The 25,421-nt window shown below is 37.8% G+C and overlaps 1 protein-coding gene across 2 annotated transcripts; it reads left to right on the top strand.

Moving 5' to 3' along the window:
• The first annotated feature begins 333 nt into the window (after positions 1 to 333).
• On the top strand, positions 334 to 25,397 carry LOC122415704 (ATP-binding cassette sub-family C member 4-like). 2 transcript variants are annotated; one of them, XM_043428073.1, is made up of 15 exons: positions 334 to 614; positions 879 to 989; positions 1,422 to 1,806; positions 5,291 to 5,422; positions 5,572 to 5,763; positions 6,324 to 6,632; positions 20,193 to 20,963; positions 21,778 to 22,122; positions 22,217 to 22,724; positions 22,820 to 23,050; positions 23,264 to 23,500; positions 23,594 to 23,856; positions 24,053 to 24,492; positions 24,748 to 24,877; positions 24,971 to 25,397. In XM_043428073.1, exons 1-15 carry the CDS (start codon positions 541 to 543, stop codon positions 25,127 to 25,129), a joined length of 4,287 nt encoding a protein of 1,428 aa, XP_043284008.1. In that variant the 5' UTR covers positions 334 to 540; the 3' UTR covers positions 25,130 to 25,397. The 2 variants fall into 2 exon arrangements, with proteins under 2 accessions (XP_043284008.1, XP_043284009.1); XM_043428074.1 differs by lacking the exon at positions 334 to 614 and having other exon boundaries at positions 1,422 to 1,488; positions 1,616 to 1,806.
• The last annotated feature ends 24 nt before the right edge of the window (positions 25,398 to 25,421 follow it).

Here is a 25,421-nt window from a genome sequence, read left to right as displayed (position 1 = left end):
TTTTTTTTTAATCATTTGCACAAGTTTCAAAACTACTAATCACATGCAAATTAGAGAGGTAAAAAAATTGGAGAATGACGAATGCATTTTTTTTTTTTTTTTCGTTCAGTCCGTCCGAGTCCGACGTCGCAAAATTGAGCATTATTCAAACATTTGTTCTCTTACGGTACTGCGAAAAGTAAACTGTATTTAAAGAAAAAACATTGAAATTCGTTTCGATACACATTAAATATGTTTGTATAATGGCCGAGATGCGTACGCCTCAGCCATGAAAAGTCATCACTCTTTATCGCTTGACTGAACTTTTTGCACATTTAAGCAGCCCGAATACTCGCATCTGGTCTCAGTCCCGTTGAAACTGTGGAAACGAGTGGACCGCGGGAACGTTTTATCACCGTGTGGAAGTGAAAACGTCGATTCGTCTCGCCCCCTCCCCTCACATTAATATGGACAATCAATCATTTTCTCCCGAATGTGCGTCGCAGTGATGCAGCTTCTATTTCGATTAGTTTTTTTCGACTGTTAAGAAGCTACGCAAGCATGGATAGGAGAGAGAAGACGAGGAAGAAAAGTCCTCAAGAGGAGGCGAATCCGATCAGTTTACTGTTCTTTTGGTTCGTACTTTTCCACATCGGTCCAATCGAATTTTTGCACAATTCTGTGAAAAAGGATTATTGACGAAGAAAATGGAGGAGCAACGGCAACGCGAAAATTGATGCATTTCCATCGTGCGTCACGAGCAACACTTTCCTCGTGTTCACCTTGAGTCAATATATACACAGACGATATTGCGCTCCATTTTTCTTCGTCGATACGCCCGGATAAATACGACGCAGAATACACTTTTTAAATCAACAACCTACCGCTTTCTGCCGCAGGTGGACCCTCAAACTCTTTCGCCTGGGAAGCCAAAAGACTCTCGAAATGGAAGATCTTTATGATCCTATCGAAGCCGACGAGTCCCACGGCCTCGGAAACCTGCTCGAAAGGTCCTGATGATCAATCCCAGCTTTTCACTCACCAAAATACTTCTCTCCCGCTCAAACTTTCATTTTTCTCAATTAAATATTTTACACGATTTTGTGAAAACTCCTTGGACATTCGCGCTTATGTGCACCTTTGAAAATCGGTTTGAAAAGAAGAGCAGTTTCGCGAATCGGCCGATTTTCCTCGGGAAATCAAACGTTTGAGCAATAAATTGATGAAAAACTGGACATTTGCTAATTCGAGAAAGTTTTCTTCACATCAAACTTTCGTATTCCAGCCAATTGATCCATTTTTTCGCTAAGTTGCCAGCAATAATTTGAGAAAAAAGCGAATAAATATCGTCGGAAACGATTTTGAGAGTTGTCCGATTCGATGAAAGTTCACACGAGAAAAGTCATTCGAACTGAAAAGAATTTGTTCTCCTCATTTGTCAGATCATGGAACGCAGAGCTCGAGAAGATGAAAAACCTCGAATACAGTCTGAACGAGGATGGGAAGAAGGTAAATGGCCAACGACCCAGTCTGACGCGAGCGATATTCCGAGCGTTTTGGCTGAAATATCTTAAAATTGGGATGTGTGTGTTCGTGCAATGCGTGATCCTGCGGACGATGCAACCGATTCTCCAAGGCTTGGTAGTCAGGTACTTCAGCGGCGACGAGACGTCGGAAGTGCCGACCCGAACCGAAGTGCTTTGCTACGCCGGGGGTCTCGTTCTGGCTTCACTGGGAGTTACTTTCATCATGCATCATACGAATCTCTGTGCGCAGCAAATCGGCATGAGAGTCAGAGTTGCCTGCTGTTCTCTCATCTACCGGAAGGTCAGTTTCTTCTTCTTCTTCTTCTTCTCCTTTTTTGGCTAGGCTCACTTCTGTATCGTCCGTGAGGCTAGCCTGGCCACTGGTTATTTAACCGCTTCGACCAAGGTTGTAATACCAGGAAGGTCAGTTTCGACTCTTCTATATAGGGACCGTGCGTGAGCTATAGAGAGCAGCACTACAGTCGATGAGCGCGCTCTCTCGTGTCTGAATATGCAATTATTCTGATGATATTTTGACTGTATATCATTGAAAATAATTAATTTTTTGGAAAAAAATAATGATTAAAGTAATCAAATACGGTTTTTGTCCGATCAACAATGACCGCATTCAAAATCAAAATGACGTAAAAGGAAAAAAACTGTTTGAATCGAATGACGTTTTAAATGTCGTCGAAACAGAAAGTTTAGTGGATGAGTTGACAGTGCTTTAACCTTTTGATCCATTTGGTCCGTTTCTCACTTTTCCATGGAGAGTGGACTGTGCCCTCTGGGAAATAATAAAATTTTACTGATACTTCAACGTCTCGGCGTCGGAATTGTGCATTAGAGCACTCTCGAATGCAACAATATTTTCTCGATCGAGACATGACAAAAAATAATAATTTTGTTTTGTTAAATAATGCGAAAAGTAATAATTCCCATATGCGCTTGCTTCAAATTGCACCTAGGAAGTTTTGAAATTGGCCGCATAGTGACACTGTAGACGCTGCGCACGGTCCCTTCGAATGCAAAGCGAATAAGTATAAACGCAATTTTCTACACTGAACAACGAGTTCTTTCGTTGCACAAATGGACAAAGATACTCGATCAATTCAATGAATTTTGGTGTCCTGGATTTTGCTGAATCCCCGCGCGCGCAAGATTCGTTTTATTCAACGACGCATCCTCAACCGCGTTACAATGCATGACATTTTTTTCATCCGTTTATCGTGAATTTAAATAGAAATTTTTCGTTCGAAAAATGTACGTTTGAATCGAAAATTCGATTTGCAACGTTATGTACACAAATTAGTAGGCGGAGGAGACTTTTCGATGTTTCAGCCAATATGCGTTTGCTTGCGCAACTCATTTTGACGTTTTGCGGTGTCTTGTCGCTACTAGAATTTGTTGATGCCGCACCGACACTTAATTTTCATGATACGATTCCCTACAGAAAGGTAAAGAATTCGTAACGATTGGTCTCGATGCCAAAAAATAAACGCAAACAAACACACGCACATGGCGATCCACACTACCGATGGCGGCGCTCGTGTCCTTCGGAAAAATGGCGCTATTGGAATGCAATTTTGACAGTTGTGCATGATTTAGCATTGGAAAGATGGACCAGTCGGACTTAAAACTTTGACAAATTTAAGAATTCGTACATTTTTTCTGATAACTGCTCCAAAAACCACTTAACGACATTTTACGTGACAGGTCACCTGCGGCCAATAAGAGTTTTCTCCATTTAATTGCAATGTTTTTGGAGAGAACGAATCTGCAGTTTGATCTAAAACTATTTTATTAATTTAATCTTGTTTGACCCTGTGTGCCGATCGTATATTTCATTGGCACTCCGTAATGCCACATTTCGTTGTTCCAATTACTTTTTTTTTCCCGAATACAGTTTTTGCGATTGATACTAAACTACGATCACGATTAACGCTACTGCAAACCGTTGACTATTCATTCTCTCATGGATAATACTCCAAACGTACACACACAACATTGAGCGCGTCGATCCCCTGCGACAGCCCCAACCAAAAGTTATGTACCGTCTGCATATTAAAAGGGTTGATAATTCGTTCGGATCGTAATCATTAACTTTGTAAAGACCCTATATACGTACGCGGTGCCAGCAGATATAGTACAAATATCATTTGCCTTCGTAAAATTTATTCTAAAAGTATTTTTGATCCGACATCGCGAGTAAATTTTTTGACGGAACTATCCGGGCTACGCTTCAACCCACAGAAAAGGTTGCCTATACAGACGACATTCGCTTGTTCGCTTGCAAAATATATCTTATGCAGCCTAAACCTTCGTACTTCTCGAAACTATATCTGTCAAACTAGATGGTCAATCACCTTGATTTTTTTTCACAATATCTGTCATATCCTGCTCTAGCTCTTCCTCGTTTTTTATAAACTTCCTAATTTTAATACTAGCGGTAGAATTAATAATGTGCTGTTTGCCTATGCACGGTTCATATGTTACGTGTTAATTGAGTCAACTTCAATTACATATATCTCGGGTTCGGGATGGTGAAACTTGTTAAAATTTTATAGAGGTGTTGTTCATATGTTAAACAATACGTATGCCAAATTTAAATAATTTCCTAATTTATCTGTCTCGTGGAGGAACCACCTTAGTTCGTGATAAATGCCTGCTCTTCATATACTCTCGACTGTCACAGTTATTTTTGGTCGTGTAAGATTTTTTGTTTGTGATGATATTTATTCGTGTGATATTTTGACTGTGATATTTAAACGTGCTACCGATATAAACATATGAATGCGAAAATATTTCAACGAAGCAGGCAACGAGGACCATGGAAGCATTGTTATAATGCACAAGTGCATTATAACAATTATATCGTCGGGTAGAATTTATTTTTGAGTATAAAGATGAATTTTGAAGTTGAAGGGTTCGTTATCTGTATTAAGAAAACGCGTTCGGGCGTTTTCGAGTGCAAAAATATTTGAACATTTCATTCATCAAAGTGACTCGATTCTAGGTGATCGACGAACAATAGCGATCCTCCCAAAGCTTCATTTTATTTTCAATAAGAGTCAGCATAGTTTCATCATAATTGTAAATACTCGGAGATAACTGAAGATAAGGGTGCTCGAGAACTCATTGAAATTCTAATGATTTTGGCACTGGGAACGCTCTTCGGAATTTACAAACGCGCTCTGTGACGTTTAGACACGCCGATAAGAACTCACCTGATTCCTCGTTTCGTTCCTTCCTCATTCTACAACATTATTCGTGTGACAATCCCCTCGACATATTTGACGCGGGGGCCATGAATGCCAAAAAAAATTCGTCGATCCATAAATTATTTGGATTATTCTTTTCCAAAACGACGAGAGTTATCGGATTGTTGGATGATAAAAATCCTCGAATTGAGCACAGTTACGTGGGCACTCGTTTCTTTACCCCATTCTGGGAAGCAAGCTCATTGGGAAGAATTTTAGCTTGGAAAACCAAGTTTCGGGGATCAGGAAAAGTCATGCTCGGTCGACCACTTTGCGGCTCGAAAAACATCAAAAACGTCTTTTTTCCTCGATTCTGCTGTCTCTGCAAGGGAGGTCGCAGGAAAAATGTTCGAAGCACACTGATTTGATGACAAATGCGATTACGAAAATGACTTCTCGTTGTTACGTTTTAAAACAATAAAAAAGTAGATTTTTAATTAATTAAGGAAACGAATGTATAGAAGGAAGCGAATAGGGCATTCAGTTGTGTACAGAAGAGCCGAAAATCGTAATTCAAAATTGCAGCTACTGCGGCTGAATAAACTAGCACTGAATGAAACAGCGGCCGGCCAAGTGGTGAATCTGCTCAGCAACGACGTTAATCGTTTCGACACGCTTCCCTTGTACCTCAATCTCATATGGATTATGCCGATACAGGTACGTAATAAAAAGAAAAATTTAACTGTACGACAAACGACAAAAATCGCGTGCGAAAATTCTCCTTCGCAAATGGATCGAATTATGCTTGAATTGAGGGAAAATAATTCAACCTGCTCCACCATCATTCATCGACACTGTTTTTTCAGTTGATCGTCGTCGGTTACATCATGTGGCAAAGCGTGAAGGTGAGTACCCTGGTTGGGATCGGATCGTTGCTTTTACTCGCGGTTCCGATTCAGAGCTACCTCAGCAGAGTTAGCAGTACCCTGAGATCATCGACGGCGCAATTGACCGACCGAAGAGTACAATTGATGAATGAACTCATTGCTGGGATTCAGGTATGGTCGAAAGAATAACAAACAACGAATCTTATCGACTTGCCATTTCGGCTTCTGCTCACTCCAGTGAGGCTACAATTCTCGTCTCGTTAATTGAATAACGACGAAAAGCGAGCTGACGCTAACGTGCCTTTTACCTCGATCGCACAATACCGAAAAATTTTGTGGCTTTCCGCTCCAACTATTTTACAGATAAAAAAAATCAAAAAAAAAATATTCAAAAAAATCCTGACGCCGAGTACTAAAAAGAAAAATTTTGTAGACAGAGCGAGTGAAGACGGAGTATCTTTACTCGAGATTGATCGATTTCCCTTTGCTTGTAAAGTGGCTGTCATTTATAGGGAGTATATCAAATGAAAGAAACGAAGGTCCCATATGAAAATGTGATTTATGCGCTTGGTATGATAATACTTTTTTTTTTGCTGTGACCTTGGGAAAAGGGTTAAAATGTAGATAAAAGTGAGGGGGTCCGATTTCACGATTTCCGGAGTTTCTTCGAATATTGATACGAAATTGAAGTGTGCAGTTGGTACTTAAGGTAGGATTTCGTGTCAAAATAGGTCGTGAAAATGTACGCGTGGGAAAAGCCTTTCGAATTCATCGTCTCTCACACAAGAGCTAGTGAGATCGGAGTCATTATAAAGAGTTCTTTTATTCGGGGCTTCTATCTCAGCATAATGGTCTTCACCGAGAGAACAACCCTCTTCTTGACTTTGGCCTCGTTCGTCTTAATGGGAAACGGACTCCCGGCACACGTCTCCTTCTCTCTTGCAACGTATTTCAACATTTTGCAAATGACAACTGCCATATGGTTTCCACAAGCTCTGATTCTGTGCGGCGAGGCTCGCATTTCGATCAACAGGCTCGAGGCGAGTATCCAACCTCTTTTGCCATTTATTCAGTATGATTTTTTTATTATTAGGCCACCGGAATTTATTCATAATTGTACATATTTCGAAACTTGACTCTTTTTCCCGAGGCATTTCCTGGTTTAAGGTATTTTTTTAATTTCGGGCACTTGAAATCACGTCGTTCTCCCTTCTTTGGATCAAAATTCACTTTTTTTCTTTTCACGCTTATGATTTACGATCCTCTATCACTGAATTACAATCTCTTGAATATAAAACTTTTTTGTTATCGCAGCTTACGAGAAACGTCATTTATTCATAAAAATGCAATGTCAATTTTATAATTCAATTTTAAAATTGTCTTTTTTCATCTGGTTTTCAAATGTCTAAAACGCCATCCGCCATATTGGATTCCAACGTGACGTCACTCCGATAGTAAACAATCTAAATTCTTATCGTACGCTTTGTGTTATTTTGAAATTTTACAAGTTATTGTGCACGTTTGTGGAGTTTTGTCATTCATTTTATTAAAATCCACAATTTTTGTGGCATTTTTACACTTGTATTGTGGCATTCAGGCACGAGACCAATGATATATCATTACAACTCATTATTTTCACAAATCTTGTTACTTGGTCTTTCGCAGTCGTATTGTTTACTAACCGAGTGACGTCACAAAACGGACCAACATGGCTAAAAAATAGTTTTCAAGACACTTTTTGGTCTTATAAAATTGAAAAAAAAATCTACTGATTCATTACGATCTCAGGATTACTTTAAAAAAGTTAAAAAAAAAAGGTGTAATACCCTATTAAGGAAGTTCACGCGAATCTAATAAAAATCGAAAATTCCAACTTAAAGCGTTGAAATTTGGAAATGTGCTAAAAACATACACCGTGCATCTATTCTCGGAATTATTATTGGATCTACCGTGTAGTTGTCGAGAAAACAATCAACGAAAATTACATTTTTTGAAGGGTAATAATAAGCTCTTATGGCAGGCACACTTCCTGTGCGACGATTTGGATTTAATGAAATAGGATCCTCCCAACTTTAAAGAGTCGCAAAAACGAGAATAAGAAAAAACTTCAAAAAGTAAAAAAGGCACGCCAAGTATTAAAAGGTCGTGACCGTCGTTTTAAATGATTTTCTATATTCGCATTGTCAATAAATAAATTTAAAAAAATGTTTAACTGTGAAAAAATATGAGATCTATTGTAACATATACAGTGAATGAATTACGTTTCCTGTAGGAATTCTGAATTTTGGAAATAAAAAAAAATGAGATCATTTTCTAACGTAGCCAAGTACAGTGAATGAATTAAGGTTCTTGTGGAATTCATTCGTGTACACTTTTAGCCCTAATCCCTCACTTATTCAGAAAAATTTTCCAGCAAACGTCACAGAGCAACAAAGGTTTCTCGAATGATTCTGCAATTATTAAGAGATTATCATCTGTTTTTATGCTAGCTCGGGTTATAAACTTAAAACAGTTTACGCGTACAAGTGCATGCATTGTATCTATACGATGAACTGCACAAATTCATTTTCAACATTACACACAAGCTTGGCGTGCATGGTTTTCAATCGGAAGCTCGGGAAGAGACAATTGTTCAAATTTACTATGAAAACAATAATTAATTAGAATTGTATGAACGAGTGTGAAAAAAACCGATCCCCCAATAAAATAAGAGGGGCCCTGTTATATAATGATTTGGTAAACAATACAGATGGGTGAAATTTGCGGATAAAATTGAACGATTAAACGAACGGATAAAGAAATGAAATCAATCAATCCCTTTATATGCCTTTATCTTGTACGGATAGATACGGCCATTCTTTCATGCCCATACGCATTTTAATTTATCCACGCGTCACTTTCACTCGTTTGTCCGTACACTCTTTTTTTTACCAAATGGGCAGATGATTGGATGAATTACACAAGTATTGAAATGGATGAACAAAGAAGTAAGCTGTGTAAACATTGATTTGAGAAAAGAAAACGCGTTGAATACGAAACATTTGGAGTAATGAATTTATCAGTCAAACTAGTCAAGAATAGATATTTTTCTTTGTGTACACAGCGTGGGATCTCACGTCGGACTACTCAATAAAATAGTTGGATGGAAAAGGGATGGCAAATTAAAAAACAATTACATGAGAGGATCATCAAGTTTTCTTCAAATATATGGACGGATGAGGCATTCCTTCGCCGAGCTTCCGATTGAAAACCATGCACGCCAAGCTTGTGTGTAATGTTGAAAATGAATTTGTGCAGTTCATCGTATAGATACAATGCATGCACTTGTACGCGTAAACTGTTTTAAGTTTATAACCCGAGCTAGCATAAAAACAGATGATAATCTCTTAATAATTGCAGAATCATTCGAGAAACCTTTGTTGCTCTGTGACGTTTGCTGGAAAATTTTTCTGAATAAGTGAGGGATTAGGGCTAAAAGTGTACACGAATGAATTCCACAAGAACCTTAATTCATTCACTGTACTTGGCTACGTTAGAAAATGATCTCATTTTTTTTTATTTCCAAAATTCAGAATTCCTACAGGAAACGTAATTCATTCACTGTATATGTTACAATAGATCTCATATTTTTTCACAGTTAAACATTTTTTTAAATTTATTTATTGACAATGCGAATATAGAAAATCATTTGAAACGACGGTCACGACCTTTTAATACTTGGCGTGCCTTTTTTACTTTTTGAAGTTTTAATATTTACTGATTTCACTTCTTTTTGCGAGACGTGACAACTATATAGGAATCGTATTTCATTCACTATATTTGTCAACTTCAGAAAACGATCTCATTTTTTTTTATATTTTGAAATTTTTTATTGATAATGCAAATATAGAAAATTATTGGAAACTACGGTCGCGACCGTTTAATAATTGGCGTTCTTTTTTTACTTTGTCAATTATTTTTTTTCTGATTTAGCTTATTTTTTAGAGGCGTGACAATATTTACTTAAGAAAAAAAATACATTCCTCGTCTTCGACGAAAATTTTTAAAACGATTTGTTTCAAGTTGAGTGCTTTTCTCTATGTGCCAAAAGCAATCGACACAGCCAATTTTTCTATGTAGACGGACGAAAACTGTGCGGTTATGTTCATGTGAGTTGAAACCTTTTACAAGCAATAATGGTGACGATTTTGATTATGCATTCAGCAAATCGAATTTTCCAATGAAAGATTGGGAAATTCCTATGCAATGGGATGATATTTTCATTTTCTATTCCTTTTTTTGAAAAGCTCCACTTGTTTACTTGGAAAAATGATTTTTGAAACTATCTTCTTCTCATTCATGGATTCCATGTTGACATGGATACTGTCAATGGTTTGCAGTGTCCAAGGAGATGTTTCCATGGTATTCAATGTCTAAGACCACAGCTTTATGGTTATTGGTGTCCAGTGATATTTTTTCATGTAATCATTCTTCTGTAACGTCTGAACCTGCCTCGTCAATGTAAACTATTAAATCGCAGATCTAGATATCGATAACTATGAGGAAATATATCGTAAACCATTGCACCGTTTACCTAAATATCGGGAAATATAAAATTGTCGAATATATATTGAAAAATACGAAGGCATCCACCTAGACATCGAAAACCCTATAGTCGCCAAACTAGACATCGAAAACTATAGAGCCGACGACCTAGATATCGACAACCTTAGAAAAACTCACCACACTATCGGAAACTATGGAGCCGTTGACTTTCATATCGGGAACCATGGACAAATTCACCTTAACATCGGAAACTATGGAGCTATCGACCGGGATAGTGAAAACTATGGAGTCGTCAACCTAATCCACGAAAACAATGGGAAAACATACCTGGACATTGAAAACTACGGAGCCGTTGATCTAGACCTCGAAAAGCATGAAAAAACATACCAGGACGACGAAAGCCATGGAGAAATATACCTAGCCATCGAAAACCATGGAGCTGTCGACGTAGACATCAAAAACAATGGAACCGTCGACCTAGACCATGAAAACCATGGAGAACCATAACCAAACATCGAAAACTATGGAATTGTTGACCTAGCATCAAAAGCCATGACGGAATATACCTGGACCACGAAAACTATGAAGGAACATACGTAGACATTTAAAACTATGAAGAAATATACCTGGACATCCAAAACCATGGAGGAATATACCTAGACACTGAAAAATATGTAGACACATACCTAGACATCGAAAAGTATGAAGTCATCGTCCTAGATCACGGAAATGATGAAGAAATATACCTAGAGAACAAAAACTATGGAAACTCAGACCTAGCCATCGAAAACTGTGGAACCATCAACTTAGACCACGAAAACCATGGAGAAACATACCCAGACATCGAAAACCATGGAGGAATATACCTGAACCACGAAAACCATGATGAAACATGCCTAGACATTGAAAACCATGGAGGAATATACCTGGACGACGAAAAACATGGAGGAATATACCTGGACCACGAAAACCATGAAGGAACATGGTTTTCGTGGTCCTTCATATTTGGTCATTGAAAACTGTGGAGCCGTCGACCTCGACTGCGAAAACCATGAAGAAACATACCTAGACCACGAAAACCAAGGAAGAATCTACGTAGACCACAAAAACCATAGAGAAACATATCCATACATCGAAAACCATGGAGGAATATACCTGGACCACGAAAACCATGTAGGAACATATCCAGAGATCGAAAACCATGAAGGAATATACCTAGACATCAAAACTCATGGAGGAATTATCCTAGACCACGAAAACCATGAAGAAACATGCCTAGACATTGAAAACCATGGAGGAATATACCTAGACATCGAAACCCATGGAGCAATTATCCTAGACCACCAAAACCCGAGAGAAATATACCTGGACATCGAAAACTCTGGAGCCGTCGACCTCGACTGCGAAAGCCATGAAGAAACATACCTAGACCACGAAAACCATGGAGGAATCTACCTAGACCACGAAAACTATGGAGGAATGTACCTAGACCACGAAAACCATGGAGAAACATATCCATACATCGAAAACCATGGAGGAATATACCTGGACCACGAAAACCATGAAGGAACATGTCCAGACATTCAAAAGCAAGAAGGAATATACCTAGACATCAAAACCCATGGAGGAATTATCCTAGACCACGAAAACCATGCAGAAGCATACTTGGACATCGAAAACTGTAGCGCCGTCGACCTTGACCGCGAAAACCATGATTAAACATGCCTAGACATAGAAAACCATGGAGGAATATACCTAGACATCGAAACCCATGGAGGAATTATCCTCGACCATGAAAACCCGAGAGAAACATACCTGGACTTCGAAAACTGTGGAGCCGTCGACCTCGATTGCGAAAACCATGAAGAAACATATCCAGACCACGAAAGCCATAGAGGAATATACCTAGGCATCGAAACCCATGGAGAAATTATCCTCGACCACGAAAACCCGAGAGAAACATACCTGGACATCGAACACTGTGGAGCCGTCGACCTCGACTGCGAAAACCATGAAGAAACATAACTAGACCACGAAAACCATGGAGAAACATATCCATACATCGAAAACCATGAAGGAATATACCTAGACATCAAAACCCATGGAGGAATTATCCTAGACCACGAAAACCATGGAGAAGCATACTTGGACATCGAAAACTATGGAGCCGTCGACCTCGACCGCGAAAACCATGAAGAAACATGCCTAGACATTGAAAACTATGGAGGAATATACCTAGACATCGAAACCCATGGAGGAATTATCCTCGACCACGAAAACCCGAGAGAAACATACCTGGACATCGAAAACTGTGGAGCCGTCGACCTCGACCGCGAAAACCATGAAGAAACATGCCTAGACATTGAAAACTATGGAGGAATATACCTAGACATCGAAACCCATGGAGGAATTATCCTCGACCACGATAACCCGAGAGAAACATACCTGGACATCGAAAACTGTGGATCCGTCGACCTCGACTACGAACACCATGAAGAAACATGCCTAGACATTGAAAACCATGAAGAAACGTACCTAGACCACGAAAACCATGGAGGATTGTACCTAGACCACGAAAACCATGGAGAAAAATATCCATACATCGAAAACCATGGAGGAATATACCTGGACCACGAAAACCATGAAGGAACACGTCTAGACATTGAAAACCATGAAGGAATATACCTAGACATCAAAACCCATGGAGAAATTATCCTAGACCACGAAAATCATGGAGAAACATACCTAGACATCGAAAACTGTGGAACCGTCGACCTCGACCGCGAAAACCATGAAGAGACATACTTAGACCACGAAAACCATGGAGAAATATACCTTAGACATCAAGAACTATGGAGAAATACACCTGGACATTAAAAACTATGGAGAAATACACCTGCACATCAGAAACCATAGAGGAATATACCTAGACATCGAAACCCATAGAGGAATTATCCGAGACCACGAAAACCATGGAGAAACATACCTGGACATCGAAACCTGTGGAGCCGTCAACCTCGATCGCGAAAACCATGGAGGAATATACCTAGACATCAAGAACTATAGAGAAATACACGTGGCCATGAAAAACTATGGAGAAATACACTCGCACATCAGAAACCATGGAGGAATATACCTAGACATCGAAATCCATGGAGGAATTATCCGAAACCATGAAAACCATGGAGAAACATACCTGAACATCGAAAACTAAGGAGCCGTCGACCCAGACCTCGAAAACCATGAAAAAACATACCTTGACGACGAAAGCCATGGAGGAATATATCTGGACATAAAAAACTATGGGGTCGTCCACCTAGAAATCGAAAATCGCGATAGAATGTACCTAAACCTAGTCCTCCAAAACCCATGAGCTATCGCCCTAGACATCCTCGAATAATCCAGCGGCGTCGACCAGAATTTTATATTTTTTTAGTTTTATTATTTATTATTTAATGTTATTCGTATTATTCAATTTTTTCATTTTATTGTATTATTATCATTTTATATTATAGTATAATATAATATATATATTATATTATATATTAATTATAATAAAATATTTATTATAATAATATTTTATTATTAATTAATATTAATAAATAAAATATATATTATATAATTATATACATATTTTATGCGCAAACCAGGAGCTGGTATTGCCCCCGCTGTGCGCCCATTCTCTGTCTCTCTCGCTCGGCGACGCAGAAGGAGAGGGGGTAGCCGCGTTCAGCGTAGTGCGTGACGTAGAGTGTGACAAAAGTAAGAAATCGTGCAAAGGACGTAAGTCCAAATGTAAACAAGCGTAACTTACGCCCCTCTGTCTCTAAGAAAATGAAAATCCCGAAATGATGGATTTTAAATCACTAACGTTACATATCTCAGGATCTACTGGACGGATTTACTTGCAACAAAGACCAATGGAAAGAGAAAAATCGAAAAAAAATCGTCACAAATTTTCAAGTTCTTTTATGAAATGGTTTTTTTGTGAGAGCCATTTGAAAATTCTGTGACGTCATAAAACCGGCATATTCGCGTATATAAGAGTAGCGGCAGGGCTCGCGCTGGCTTTTCTTTTGCGCTGCAGTTTTTCCTTTTAATACTTGGCGTCGAGCCGCTACCGCGTCTCTTGATATAATGTTTTTAGATATCAATAAAATGATGTTTTGAGACAGCCTTGTTACTGGTGAAAATCACTTGGGAATGGAAAAAGAAAAACACTTATTTGAGGTTAACGAGTAATAACGACACAAACGCGGTGGAAGGTTTGACAAAATCATGAGCCAGCTGGTTTGAAATACAGATATGCATAAACGTATAAATAGAAAATGGCTGTTGTCTTTGCTTGACGATTTTACTACCATAAAAAAAAACTTGGAAATCGATGCCTCATTCTTCTTATTTGATTCGAACAGCTAAATCAATTGAAAAAAATTCCATCTAATTTACGTGCAGCATTAAAATTTATTATATCAATTCGAGGCCAAGTATTTTCTAATGAATTGAAAAAAGTTACCACTTGAGTTACGTGCAGCACTAAAATTTATGATATCAATCAGTGGACAAGTATTTTATTAGTAACTCCAAATTTTGACATTATTAAATTGTTCTAAGAAGCTTTTAAATCCAAAAAAAATCACATGAAAGCTAGTCATTCGTTACTCTATGGTAGCAAAGACTTATAAGAAAATCGATTTTTCTCAGACTTTCAGGATCCTTGGTATTATTCACAAAATTCAACGTCGATTGGATCGATACAAATTATGTTTAAATAAGTGTTAAAAGTACTTGTCCGGCCCATCACTTTCCGTTTAATTTGTTTATCCAAATAAAAATCAGGGCTTGTCTAGAACTGATGGTTCACAAGTCACAAGTATTCATGCAGAGGGAATTGAGAGAATTATCTTCAAGTAATTTTTACTTAGTTGCACTAATTCAATAAAAAACGGAAACAAATTATTCCGCAATATACGAGGGATTTTATTCTGCATCGATAAATGAAACAAATTGTACATAATATATATGTTCAAGCTTCCAAAATAACTCTCCAGTTTATATTCAATGATGTCAATTTTTACTTCCTACTTATTCTTCCAGCGAACGAATTCCATACGGAATAAGAACTAACCTATACTATTATTAAAAGCATTAAACTAATAATGAATCGCATTTCAACAAATTTTTAACCAGATTCTGCCATACAATTTCATTTTTTTATGATTGATTTTTTATTGAAATGAATAGTGATGGGCCGGACAAGTACTTTTAACACTTATTTAAACATAATTTGTATCGATCCAATCGACGTTGAATTTTGTGAATAATACCAAGGATCCTGAAAGTCTGAGAAAAATCGATTTTCTTATAAGTCTTTGCTACCATAGAGTAACGAATGACTAGCTTTCATGTGATTTTTTTTGGATTTAAAAGCTTCTTAGAACAATTTAATAATGTCAAAATTTGGAGTTACTAATAAAATACTTGTCCACTGATTGATATCATAAATTTTAGTGCTGCACGTAACTCAAGTGGTAACTTTTTTCAATTCATTAGAAAATACTTGGCCTCGAATTGATATAATAAATTTTAATGCTGCACGTAAATTAGATGGAATTTTTTTCAATTGATTTAGCTGTTCGAATCAAATAAGAAGAATGAGGCATCGATTTCCAAGTTTTTTTTTATGGATGGAATTATCAGCAAACACGATACCATCAATGTACTTGTCCCAACCTTTTTTTCCCTAGGGGAAGTTTATGGTTTGATATCACGTCTTTTTTCTCGAAAGTTCCTTATTTATGTTTTAATGAATATATAATTTTAATTTAAATTGCTATGAATTATTTACGATTTACTGCTTATAACGTTGGTTTCCACGAAAAACGACCTATTTTTCGTCAAAATTGTGCTACTTTGGCGATTTTTTTCCTTGTATTCTAATATGTTTTGTCAATTAAGAACCAAAGAGCATGGTGGAAAGCGGGTTGGAGGCCGAGATATAATTTTCGGCTTATAACGTTGGTTTTCACGAAAAAAGACCTATTTTTCGTCAAAATTGTACTGGAAATATTTCGTCACAGGTCTGTTGTTGGACTTCAGCGATTTTTTTCCTTGTACTCTAATATGTTTTGTCAATTAGGAACCCAAGAGCACGGTGGAAAGCGGGGTGGAGGCCGAGATATGATTTTGGCTTGTAACATCTGATTCGTTGAAAAAAGACTGATACCGCACAATCAGTATACTAGTGAAGAACATTATACACTAATGCTGTAGGATTGTCATATATTTGATATTTTCTTACGGTTCGAAATCATTTTTGTTGTGTGATTTAAGAAGTTTTGTTTACATTTTTTGTGGTATAATGCGAAAACGAGCGATCATCAATGTAATTGTCCAAATTTTTTTTTCTCCGAGAAAGGATTTTTACGGCTTGATATCAAATCTTTTTTCTGTGGTAGTTCTAAACCACAAAAAATATTCTTAAATAAGATTTTCTCAAGTTCTCCAATGTTTCTATTGTGATATTTAAAAATAATTCTCCTTTCTCCAATGATTTTCTTTAAGTTTTGTACAATTTATAACAGTTTGATATTCTTCGAATGTTTGAAGTGATATCCTCAATTTTTCAACCATTTCGAACGTGTCTATAATTTTGTGGGATTAAAATCATATTCCGTAAGGTTTTTCAATATTTTGTATCATTGTGGAATTTTCCCCCTTCATTTATAAATTTTGTTTTCATCTGTTTTGATGAAATCATTGTGAATAAAGAAAACATGAAGATTTTTCAATGAAACGAATTTTTGGATTGATTTTCCTTCAAATTTGACAGAAGGAGAAAGAAAAAAATATATATAATGTTCACCAAGTCCACCAGAATTCGCAATTTTCACATATGTTTAATGAATTCTAATGCTAGTTATTTTTATTTCATTAAAAAACGTGCTTCCAAGGACTTTTTGAAGCAATCTTTTCCATTCGTATTATCATTCCCAGAGATAGAAAGTTGACGCACCTACGTCGATGCACAAAATTTTCAAACTCTGCATGTAGCCACCAAGGTTCAACCGGACAAAAGAAAAAGTATGAAGTGCGTCAAGACCAACAGAATTGCTTACTTTTTAATATGAGCATTGCATTTTGAAAACATAACTTCTTATGCCATTCATAAACAGGCCATCGCTGACTTTTTGTATCATTCATCATTATTTTTTATTATTGATTATTATTTATAATCCATTTCCAAATCCTATAATTCATGTATAATTTTTATTATTTGTAGATATCCATATTCCATAATCAAAAAAAGGAAGTACTAATACCTGGCATGCATGTCAATACATAGAATTTTCCAAATTTGCAAGTATTTGCTGCGATTTATTCATCTAAATTTTGGTACAGACAGAAAAAATTACCACCGATTCATAAAATTTATTATGCCAAATCTAAAAGGAAAAAAGACAGCGCACTTGAAAGTGAACAGAACGCATAATTGTTTCATGTATCTCATTCATATATTACAGTTGGAACCAAAAAGTGAAAAGATTGGCACACCTACCGCTTCGCAGGAATATCAAAGTTCATAGGTATTCGCTGCGTACCAGTAATACAAACTTTGGTGCTATGGGGCAAAAAACTTTAAAATTACCCGAACCACATTTTTGAAACTTATTATGGCATATTCAATAAATAAAGTGACAGATACGCTGCATGTTGAAGTAAATCAAATAGTGTAAAAAGTGACAGACAGATACGCTGCATGTTGAAGTAAATCAAATAGTGTAATTTAGTATGTCTCCATGGTTATACACAGACAAAATATTTGATCACATCCAGAAATGATCAGGCATAGACTCACACACATGAATTTTTTAATCCATAATGTCAATCGTAAACATGGTCTGGAAATACTCAATATACGTGTCGCTTCATCATGTTGTCAAACTTAAGATGTGTTCATTGCATTTGGAAGATACAAATTTTGATATCACGAAAAATAAGTAACCAATGACTTATTGAAATGAATTTCCAAATTCATCATGCAACAATTCAAGTGAATATCTATGTATTTACATGGCCCAAAGATTTTTTAAAACTCGTGTTTGTAAACAAGCAATCATGAAAACTTTTTGTTATGAATTTTCCAATTTATTGACATCAATATGAGGAAATAGAAATACGAATGTCACTCGAATTGTCTAGAAAATGAATAGAAATTGGTATGGATACACTGTAAGCTAAGGAGGTGGGAAAAAGGGCCTGGTGAACACGGCCAAACGAAATGAAAGAAAATATGACAACAATACATTGAATTAGACACTTTTACTTGACCGAAGTTTTTCAACATTTATTTGCTTTCATTTACATACAATCACGCATATTTTTTCTATAATGTAATTACACAACATGAAATTTCTGTTTGGAAAGAACGTTTGAGAGGTTATATAATGAGCGAAAGTTTTTTTTTCTCACATAACTCCCGTTGAAAATTTTTGAAGAACCAGAACCAGGATTGCAACAAAATTATATCATAAATAAACGTAAAATCAAAGAATTTGTACAAGGAGAAATTTCCCAATACTAATATATGTTCGATATAACAAACACTCGCGAACCGATTGCGATGAGCGTAAACTAACCCACATGGTTTTCACAAAACTTACATAACATTTTTTTTTTATAGTCATATAAGAATTTTGAATCGAATTCATACAGCTCGCACTATTTCTCCGAAATTTTATCATTCAGATCGCTGTTGCTATTAATTTGCTCATGCCATCAAAAACTGACAGATGGCGATGTACTATATATCACGTCAAAGTCACTATATGTCTGGTTTTCGTAATACTGTATGACACCACATACCACTATTTTTAATAAAATAAATACATATTTAACACATTATTAGATGAAAAATATTTTTTTGTCACCCCGCACTTCGTAATGTCGAAAATCCGTTTGTTATAACATCAATAACTGACGGCTGACTGATGGTCTTGTATATATATTCATAAACTGTATTCCGCTGGAACGGTACAGCAAGTGTCCTGACCAATCACAACTCATTATTTCTGTAGCCGGGATCCCGGGACCCGAGCTTCCATAGAAATGGGTTATAGCTGGCATCAAGAGGCCTTTGATGGTGTTCTGTACAGACACAGTAAATCCATAGATGTGTTAGTAACTTTTGCATAATCTTGAGCCCGTGCAAAGTTTTTTCTCAGCAATTACACCACCGATCGTATTGATTTTGGACGCAATCGAAAGAGAATTTCTTAATTAGCTGAAAGTTCAATTTTCAAAGTCGTACATAACTCATAGGCTTCGCAATTAAAGAAAATCACATGCCAATTTTACCCCCACCACCGCGAATCGTTTTATTCAGAGAAAGTATAGTCTCGGCGAGAGCCTCGGGCCAGCAGACGACAGGGCTGTCAATGTACTTGTCCCGAGACTCTACCGAGTCTCTTGATGAAAGTAAAATTTGACCGCTATCATTATATTAAAAATTTAGCAATCGTAAAAAATAAGTTACACATAATTTTAATAACCGCGAGAATAAATTTTAATCGTTTCTTTGATCATGAAAAGAGCAAAAAGTTCAGTTGCTTTTTTGAATCACAAGTAACACACGAGTTTCCTTAAATGTGTCTTGGAAAATAAAATCGACATTTATAATTGAGCAATTTCTGCATTTTCAATCAGTGATACTCAACAAATGAGGAAAGAAACGGGGACTTTTCACGAAATTACAAGTTTTCCAATAGGAAAGACCAATCCTCGAAACAATAATAAATATTGTGCATATAAAAACATCAATTCCGAGCGATTTTAATCAGAATATTTTGAAGATCGTCGTAAAGAATATTCTTTTAAAAAGAAGAGTTTTATGGATAAAAAATCGTTTTGGGCGCATTGAAATGAGAACACGGGAAAATCAACTTTCTCGACAAAAATAAGCCTCTCGAAGCAATATCGCGAGGTGCGCGCGGTTGATCAAAAGAACCGGTGATTCGGTTGACCGCGTCTCTAATCGAGAGCGACGATGTTTTCAGAACTTTTTGCTCCTCGACGAGGTATTGACGATCGAGGACGAGAAGCGGTCGTTGGCTTCGCGAACAAAGTCTGCAAGCCGACAGACGGTGCCATTGGCACCGGTACGGATAGAGTTTCACCGAGTTTCGGCAAACTGGATATCGGGCATTTTGCCTCCGACGATTTGCGACGTTTCGATGAGGATTTCAGGCGGTGATTTATGCGCTTTGATCGGTCCGGTTGGCTCCGGCAAGTCGTCGATTCTCAACATTGTGCTTCGGGAGTTGCCACTTGGTGCCGGCACCGTCAGGTTGATTCAGGACCAGGATAACAAGCTTAACCAGGAGCAATGGCGACGAGGATTCGTCGTTGACAATCCGAACCTCACAGTCTCGTACGCGAGCCAAGATCCGTGGCTCTTCGGAGGATCCGTCCGTGAAAACATACTTTTTGGTCAGCCTTTCGACAAAAAACGTTATCAAGAAGTGACCAAAGTTTGCTCTCTGCTCCGGGACTTTGGCCAATTCCCTGAGGGCGACATGACCATCGTCGGGGAACGCGGAGCCGCCCTTTCCGGCGGCCAAAGAGCTCGAATCAACCTGGCACGGGCTGTCTATCGACGAGCCGATTTGTACCTTCTCGACGATCCCCTCAGCGCCGTTGACTCTCGGGTCGGCAGACAGCTCTTCAAAAACTGCATTCTCAATTATCTTCGTGGCAAAACACGAATCCTTGTAACCCATCAACTTCAATTCGTCAGACACGCCGATACGATCGTCCTCATGAATCGAGTAAGCGGTAAACATTTTTACTTTTAAACATTTTTCATCCACCGCGAGAGTGGATCAAACGCATTTACCGATCCAACATTTTCATCTGCAACAAAAAGAAAGTTAGTCAATCTGCACGCTCGACTACTCGTCGAATCGTTGAACCGGTTAGGTGCCAACTTTCCCAAAAATATATATACTTTCAAATCGTCATTAAGATCAACAAGGAAACGGGAAAGAAAATACTGGTCGGTATTTGGAAACTCACAGAGACGAGAGCAGGCTTTTTTTCTCCCCCCGATTTATTGAGAACTGCACCGCTGCAAAGATAAAAGAAATAAAATTATCGAAGCAATCGCGTTGCAAGTTGCTTTTTTATTAACACCCAAAAATCAGTTTTCTTCGAAGCTTGTCGATAAAACGTCGCATTCATTTTTTTGCATTTCGTTGTTATTTTTTTCAGTATAAAATACAATTTGCCTGTTTTTCTTTCAACAAAATACTTGATTTAAATATTCTCCATTCTTTGACCTTCATCGTTTCATCGAAGATGCTTGTAAATTTTTTTTTCTGTACAAATTCAGAAGGAAAGCTACCTGGTTTCTTATCAAAAAATCTTCAAATTGGTATTATTAAATTTTCTTTCAACTAATTGATGAATTTTTCAATCCGAAGGTCCGAATTTTCTTGATGATATATAAAAGAAAATCAGAAACGTTAGAAAGATTGAGCAAAAAAAGCAAACTAAACTCTATGTAGCGAACAAAATTGAACATCGAGCGATTTATTATTTTGTATTCCCACCATGAATTAACTCGTTTTTGTTTTCGTTTAGGGTGCGGTAAAGCAACAAGGATCTTGGAACGAACTCATGAATTCGAGTTGTGATTTCAAAGAATTGATCAGTCGTATGGAAGAGGAAAAAAAAGAAACAGCGGAAGTTGAGGAGACGATATTGGACGAGACATGTTCCACGCCTGAAGATACCGGTGGAATACAAAATCCTCAGAGGGTCGAAAAGTGCATGAGTTTTCGCGATGCGCAAAGAATTACAAACGAATCCGGCGCTAAGGAGGTTGTGAACGATCGAAAATTTGTCCCTCCCACTGCGATACAACTGCGCTCGACTTCCGTAGTTTCACAAGCATCTTCGATTCGTTCGCAGGACAGTTTTTCCATGGCAAGTATTTATCGTGTTTTGCTTATAAATTTCAGTGAAACTTTCGCATCTGAATTAGCCTAATTATAGATTTGTTGACTTTCTGTCCGCTCAGCCGAACGACGATGACGTTGTCTTTGAAGCCGGGCATGGAAGCGACAAGCAAGAAACAATGATGACGGGTCGAATGTCCTCGCGAGTTTACGTTCAATATTTTCGTGCCGGAGGAGGAATCATTACTCTAACAATTCTGTTCTTGAATATGATCGTCGCTCAAATAGCGACGAGCGGGACCGACTATTGGCTCAGTTATTGGACCAACATCGAAGCAGTGCGAATGAGTCTTCACGATCCGTCGATGAAAATAACATCGAAACAATACAAATCGGTTGTCAATGACACGGTTTTCTCGTACTTCAATCTTCTCGATGACGATGGTCTTCTTCCCACTCACTACGCCATCTACATCTACACTTTTTGCATCGTTGCCTGCATCATTCTAACGCTCACGCGAAGCTTCCTTTTCATGAATATTTGTATGAAAGCTGGACGAAGCCTTCACAACCGAATGTTTATGAGCGTACTCGAAACTACGATGAAATTCTTGAACGCCAATCCATCCGGTGAGTCCACAGTCGAAAATAATTGAGAAAAATTCATGGATGATTCAATATGAATTTCGACTCTCGCAGTTTTGACATAAAAATCTTTCATTCAGGAAGAACCCTCAATAGATTTTCAAAGGACGTTGGCGCGATGGATGAATTATTTCCAAAAGCCATGCTCGAGGCCCTTCAAATCTTTTTCGTCATGATAGGCATTCTTGTCATGGTGGCCGTCGTCAATAACTGGATGGTTATTCCCATGGTCATCATTGCTGTTGCCGCTTACTTCATCAGAATATTTTATCTCAATACGGCTCAGGATATCAAACGGCTCGAGGGCGTTGGTGAGTCACCTGTTGAGGATAAAAAAATGGTTTTAACGCAAAACGAAGTTGGTATCGAGAAAAATATCAGCGCGCCGGCAGGAATTTTCAACGACGAAAGAAAAGCGCGTCCTCGTTAAAAAGGAACTTTATGAGCAGGCTTTTCTTATCGTTATCTTTGCCTCCATGCGGAGAAAGAATTTGAATTATAAAAATTTTCATCATACTTTGCAGCTAAGAGTCCAGTATTTTCTCACGTAAGCGCGACCTTGAGCGGACTAACGACGATAAGAAGTAGTGGAAAAGATATTCAAGGGATGTTGCGAAAAGAATTCGACAGTTGTCAAGACACTCACACAGGAGCCTGGTATTTGTACATCGTGGCATCATGCTCATTTGGTTTAATCCTCGATATTATTTCGTGTATTTTCGTTGCGTGCGTTTGCTACTCGTTTATCCTCATCGATCCAGGTTCGTAGAGCGACGATGAAATAGTGAATAAAAAATAATTCCTCCTCATTAAATGGCAACGACATTATTTCTTTCACTTGTGACGTTCAACAGGAAACTCGTTCAGCGGATACGTTGGTCTGGCTATTTCACAGTCCCTAATTCTCACCGGAATGCTTCAGTATGGCGTCAAGCAATCCACCGAAGTCCAATCGCAGATAACTTCGGTTGAGAGGATTTTACAGTATACAGATTTGCCGAAAGAAGCGCCAACGACCTCGAGGCAGCCTCCTCCTGCCACATGGCCTGAGCGCGGACGCATCGAAATGAAACATGTTTTCTTGAAATACAATGATCACGACCCACCGGTTTTAAAGGTACACAAACCGGGAGATCGATTTTTTTTACATTTTTTCTCACACTTTTTCTCAAGAAACTTCACTTTCAACATTTTAACTTTACTTGCACTGGTTTTTTTTTATTTTTTTTATTTTCAACGCGTTACTCGTTGAATCGTCTCGTTATCGAGATGCCTCATTTTCCGAAGTTTTTTTATTATTATTTCGCTTGCAGGACTTGAACGTCATAATAGAACCGGGCTGGAAAATTGGAGTCGTCGGAAGAACGGGCGCCGGGAAATCTTCGCTTTTGTCAGTGCTCTTCCGACTGTTTGGGGAAGGTTTGGAGGGAGAGATTAAAATCGACGACCTTGACACCAGCAGCATCGGGCTTCAGGAGCTGCGCTCCTCTATGTCGATTATTCCACAGGAGCCGGTTCTTTTCTCGGAAAGTTTACGTTACAATCTCGATCCGTTTGGTAAATATCCGGATCCGGCGTTGTGGGATGCGTTGCGCGAAGTTGAGCTCGAGGATGCTCTTTTGGACCAAAAAGTCAACGAGGGCGGGTCCAATTTCAGCGTTGGACAAAGACAACTTATTTGTCTGGCTCGAGCTATTTTGCGAAACAATAAGATACTCGTCCTTGACGAAGCTACGGCCAACATCGATGCTCGGTAACATTGTTTTTTTTCTGTTCTGCGATAAACTTTGGTCCAACATGAATTCTACTATTTTTAATATTCAAAAATCCAATCAAATATCATTTTTTTTTCTTCGGTAACAATAGTCTTCGAACAAAAAATCTGTTCATCTTCCTCGGGAATGAAGGAGCGAAAATACTTTTTTTTTTTACATTTACTATATGAATAAGCGACGCGGTTTATTTAAAACTCATCTGTGAGGTTCAATGGATTATTTATCTTTTGCAGAACCGATGCGTTGATACAGAAAACAATAAGATCGAAATTTGCAGAATGCACGGTCATCACGATAGCGCATCGATTAAACACGATAATCGATAGTGATCGTGTGCTCGTGATGGGTGACGGTAAAATTTTGGTAGGTTGAAGAATCCAAAAATAGAATTTTCCTAAACAAAACAAAGCTGTTAACAAACAATTTCCTACTTATCTATTCGCACGTTTTTAACAGGAATTCGCATCGCCTTATGAGCTTCTTTTCGTCAAAGAGAACTCGCATTTCTCTCAAATGATTCGTCAAACTGGTGAAACAATGGCAAAAAACCTGATGAACCTTGTCGGCAATTCTCCTTGTCGGAGCAATTCTCAAAATCAGATATCATCGCTATAGGGATGGTGCAAGTAGACTACCGTGCCACTAGTGATGAAAAGTGGAAGTTTTTGGGGATCTTTTATCATTATTGTATTATTTTATTATTAAATTATTATGATTATATTTCAATGAAAGTTTGAAAGTTCTACCCCAAAAACTTATAATTTACGACATTAGAGGCACCACGAGTACTTTCGACCTGCCCTCTATCGAATCTGCACCATCCCTACAAATTTCTAATGGATGTTTTTTTAAGAGATTATAAATAAATATGTGTCATTTGAAAGCCTGTCAAACATTCAAAAACCTC

This window comes from Venturia canescens, chromosome 9 (genome assembly GCF_019457755.1).
Source record: "Venturia canescens isolate UGA chromosome 9, ASM1945775v1, whole genome shotgun sequence".
NCBI classification, from domain to species: Eukaryota; Metazoa; Arthropoda; class Insecta; order Hymenoptera; family Ichneumonidae; genus Venturia; species Venturia canescens.
Note: the sequence above shows the minus strand (reverse complement) of the source record. Positions and strands in the feature narration are given on the sequence as shown.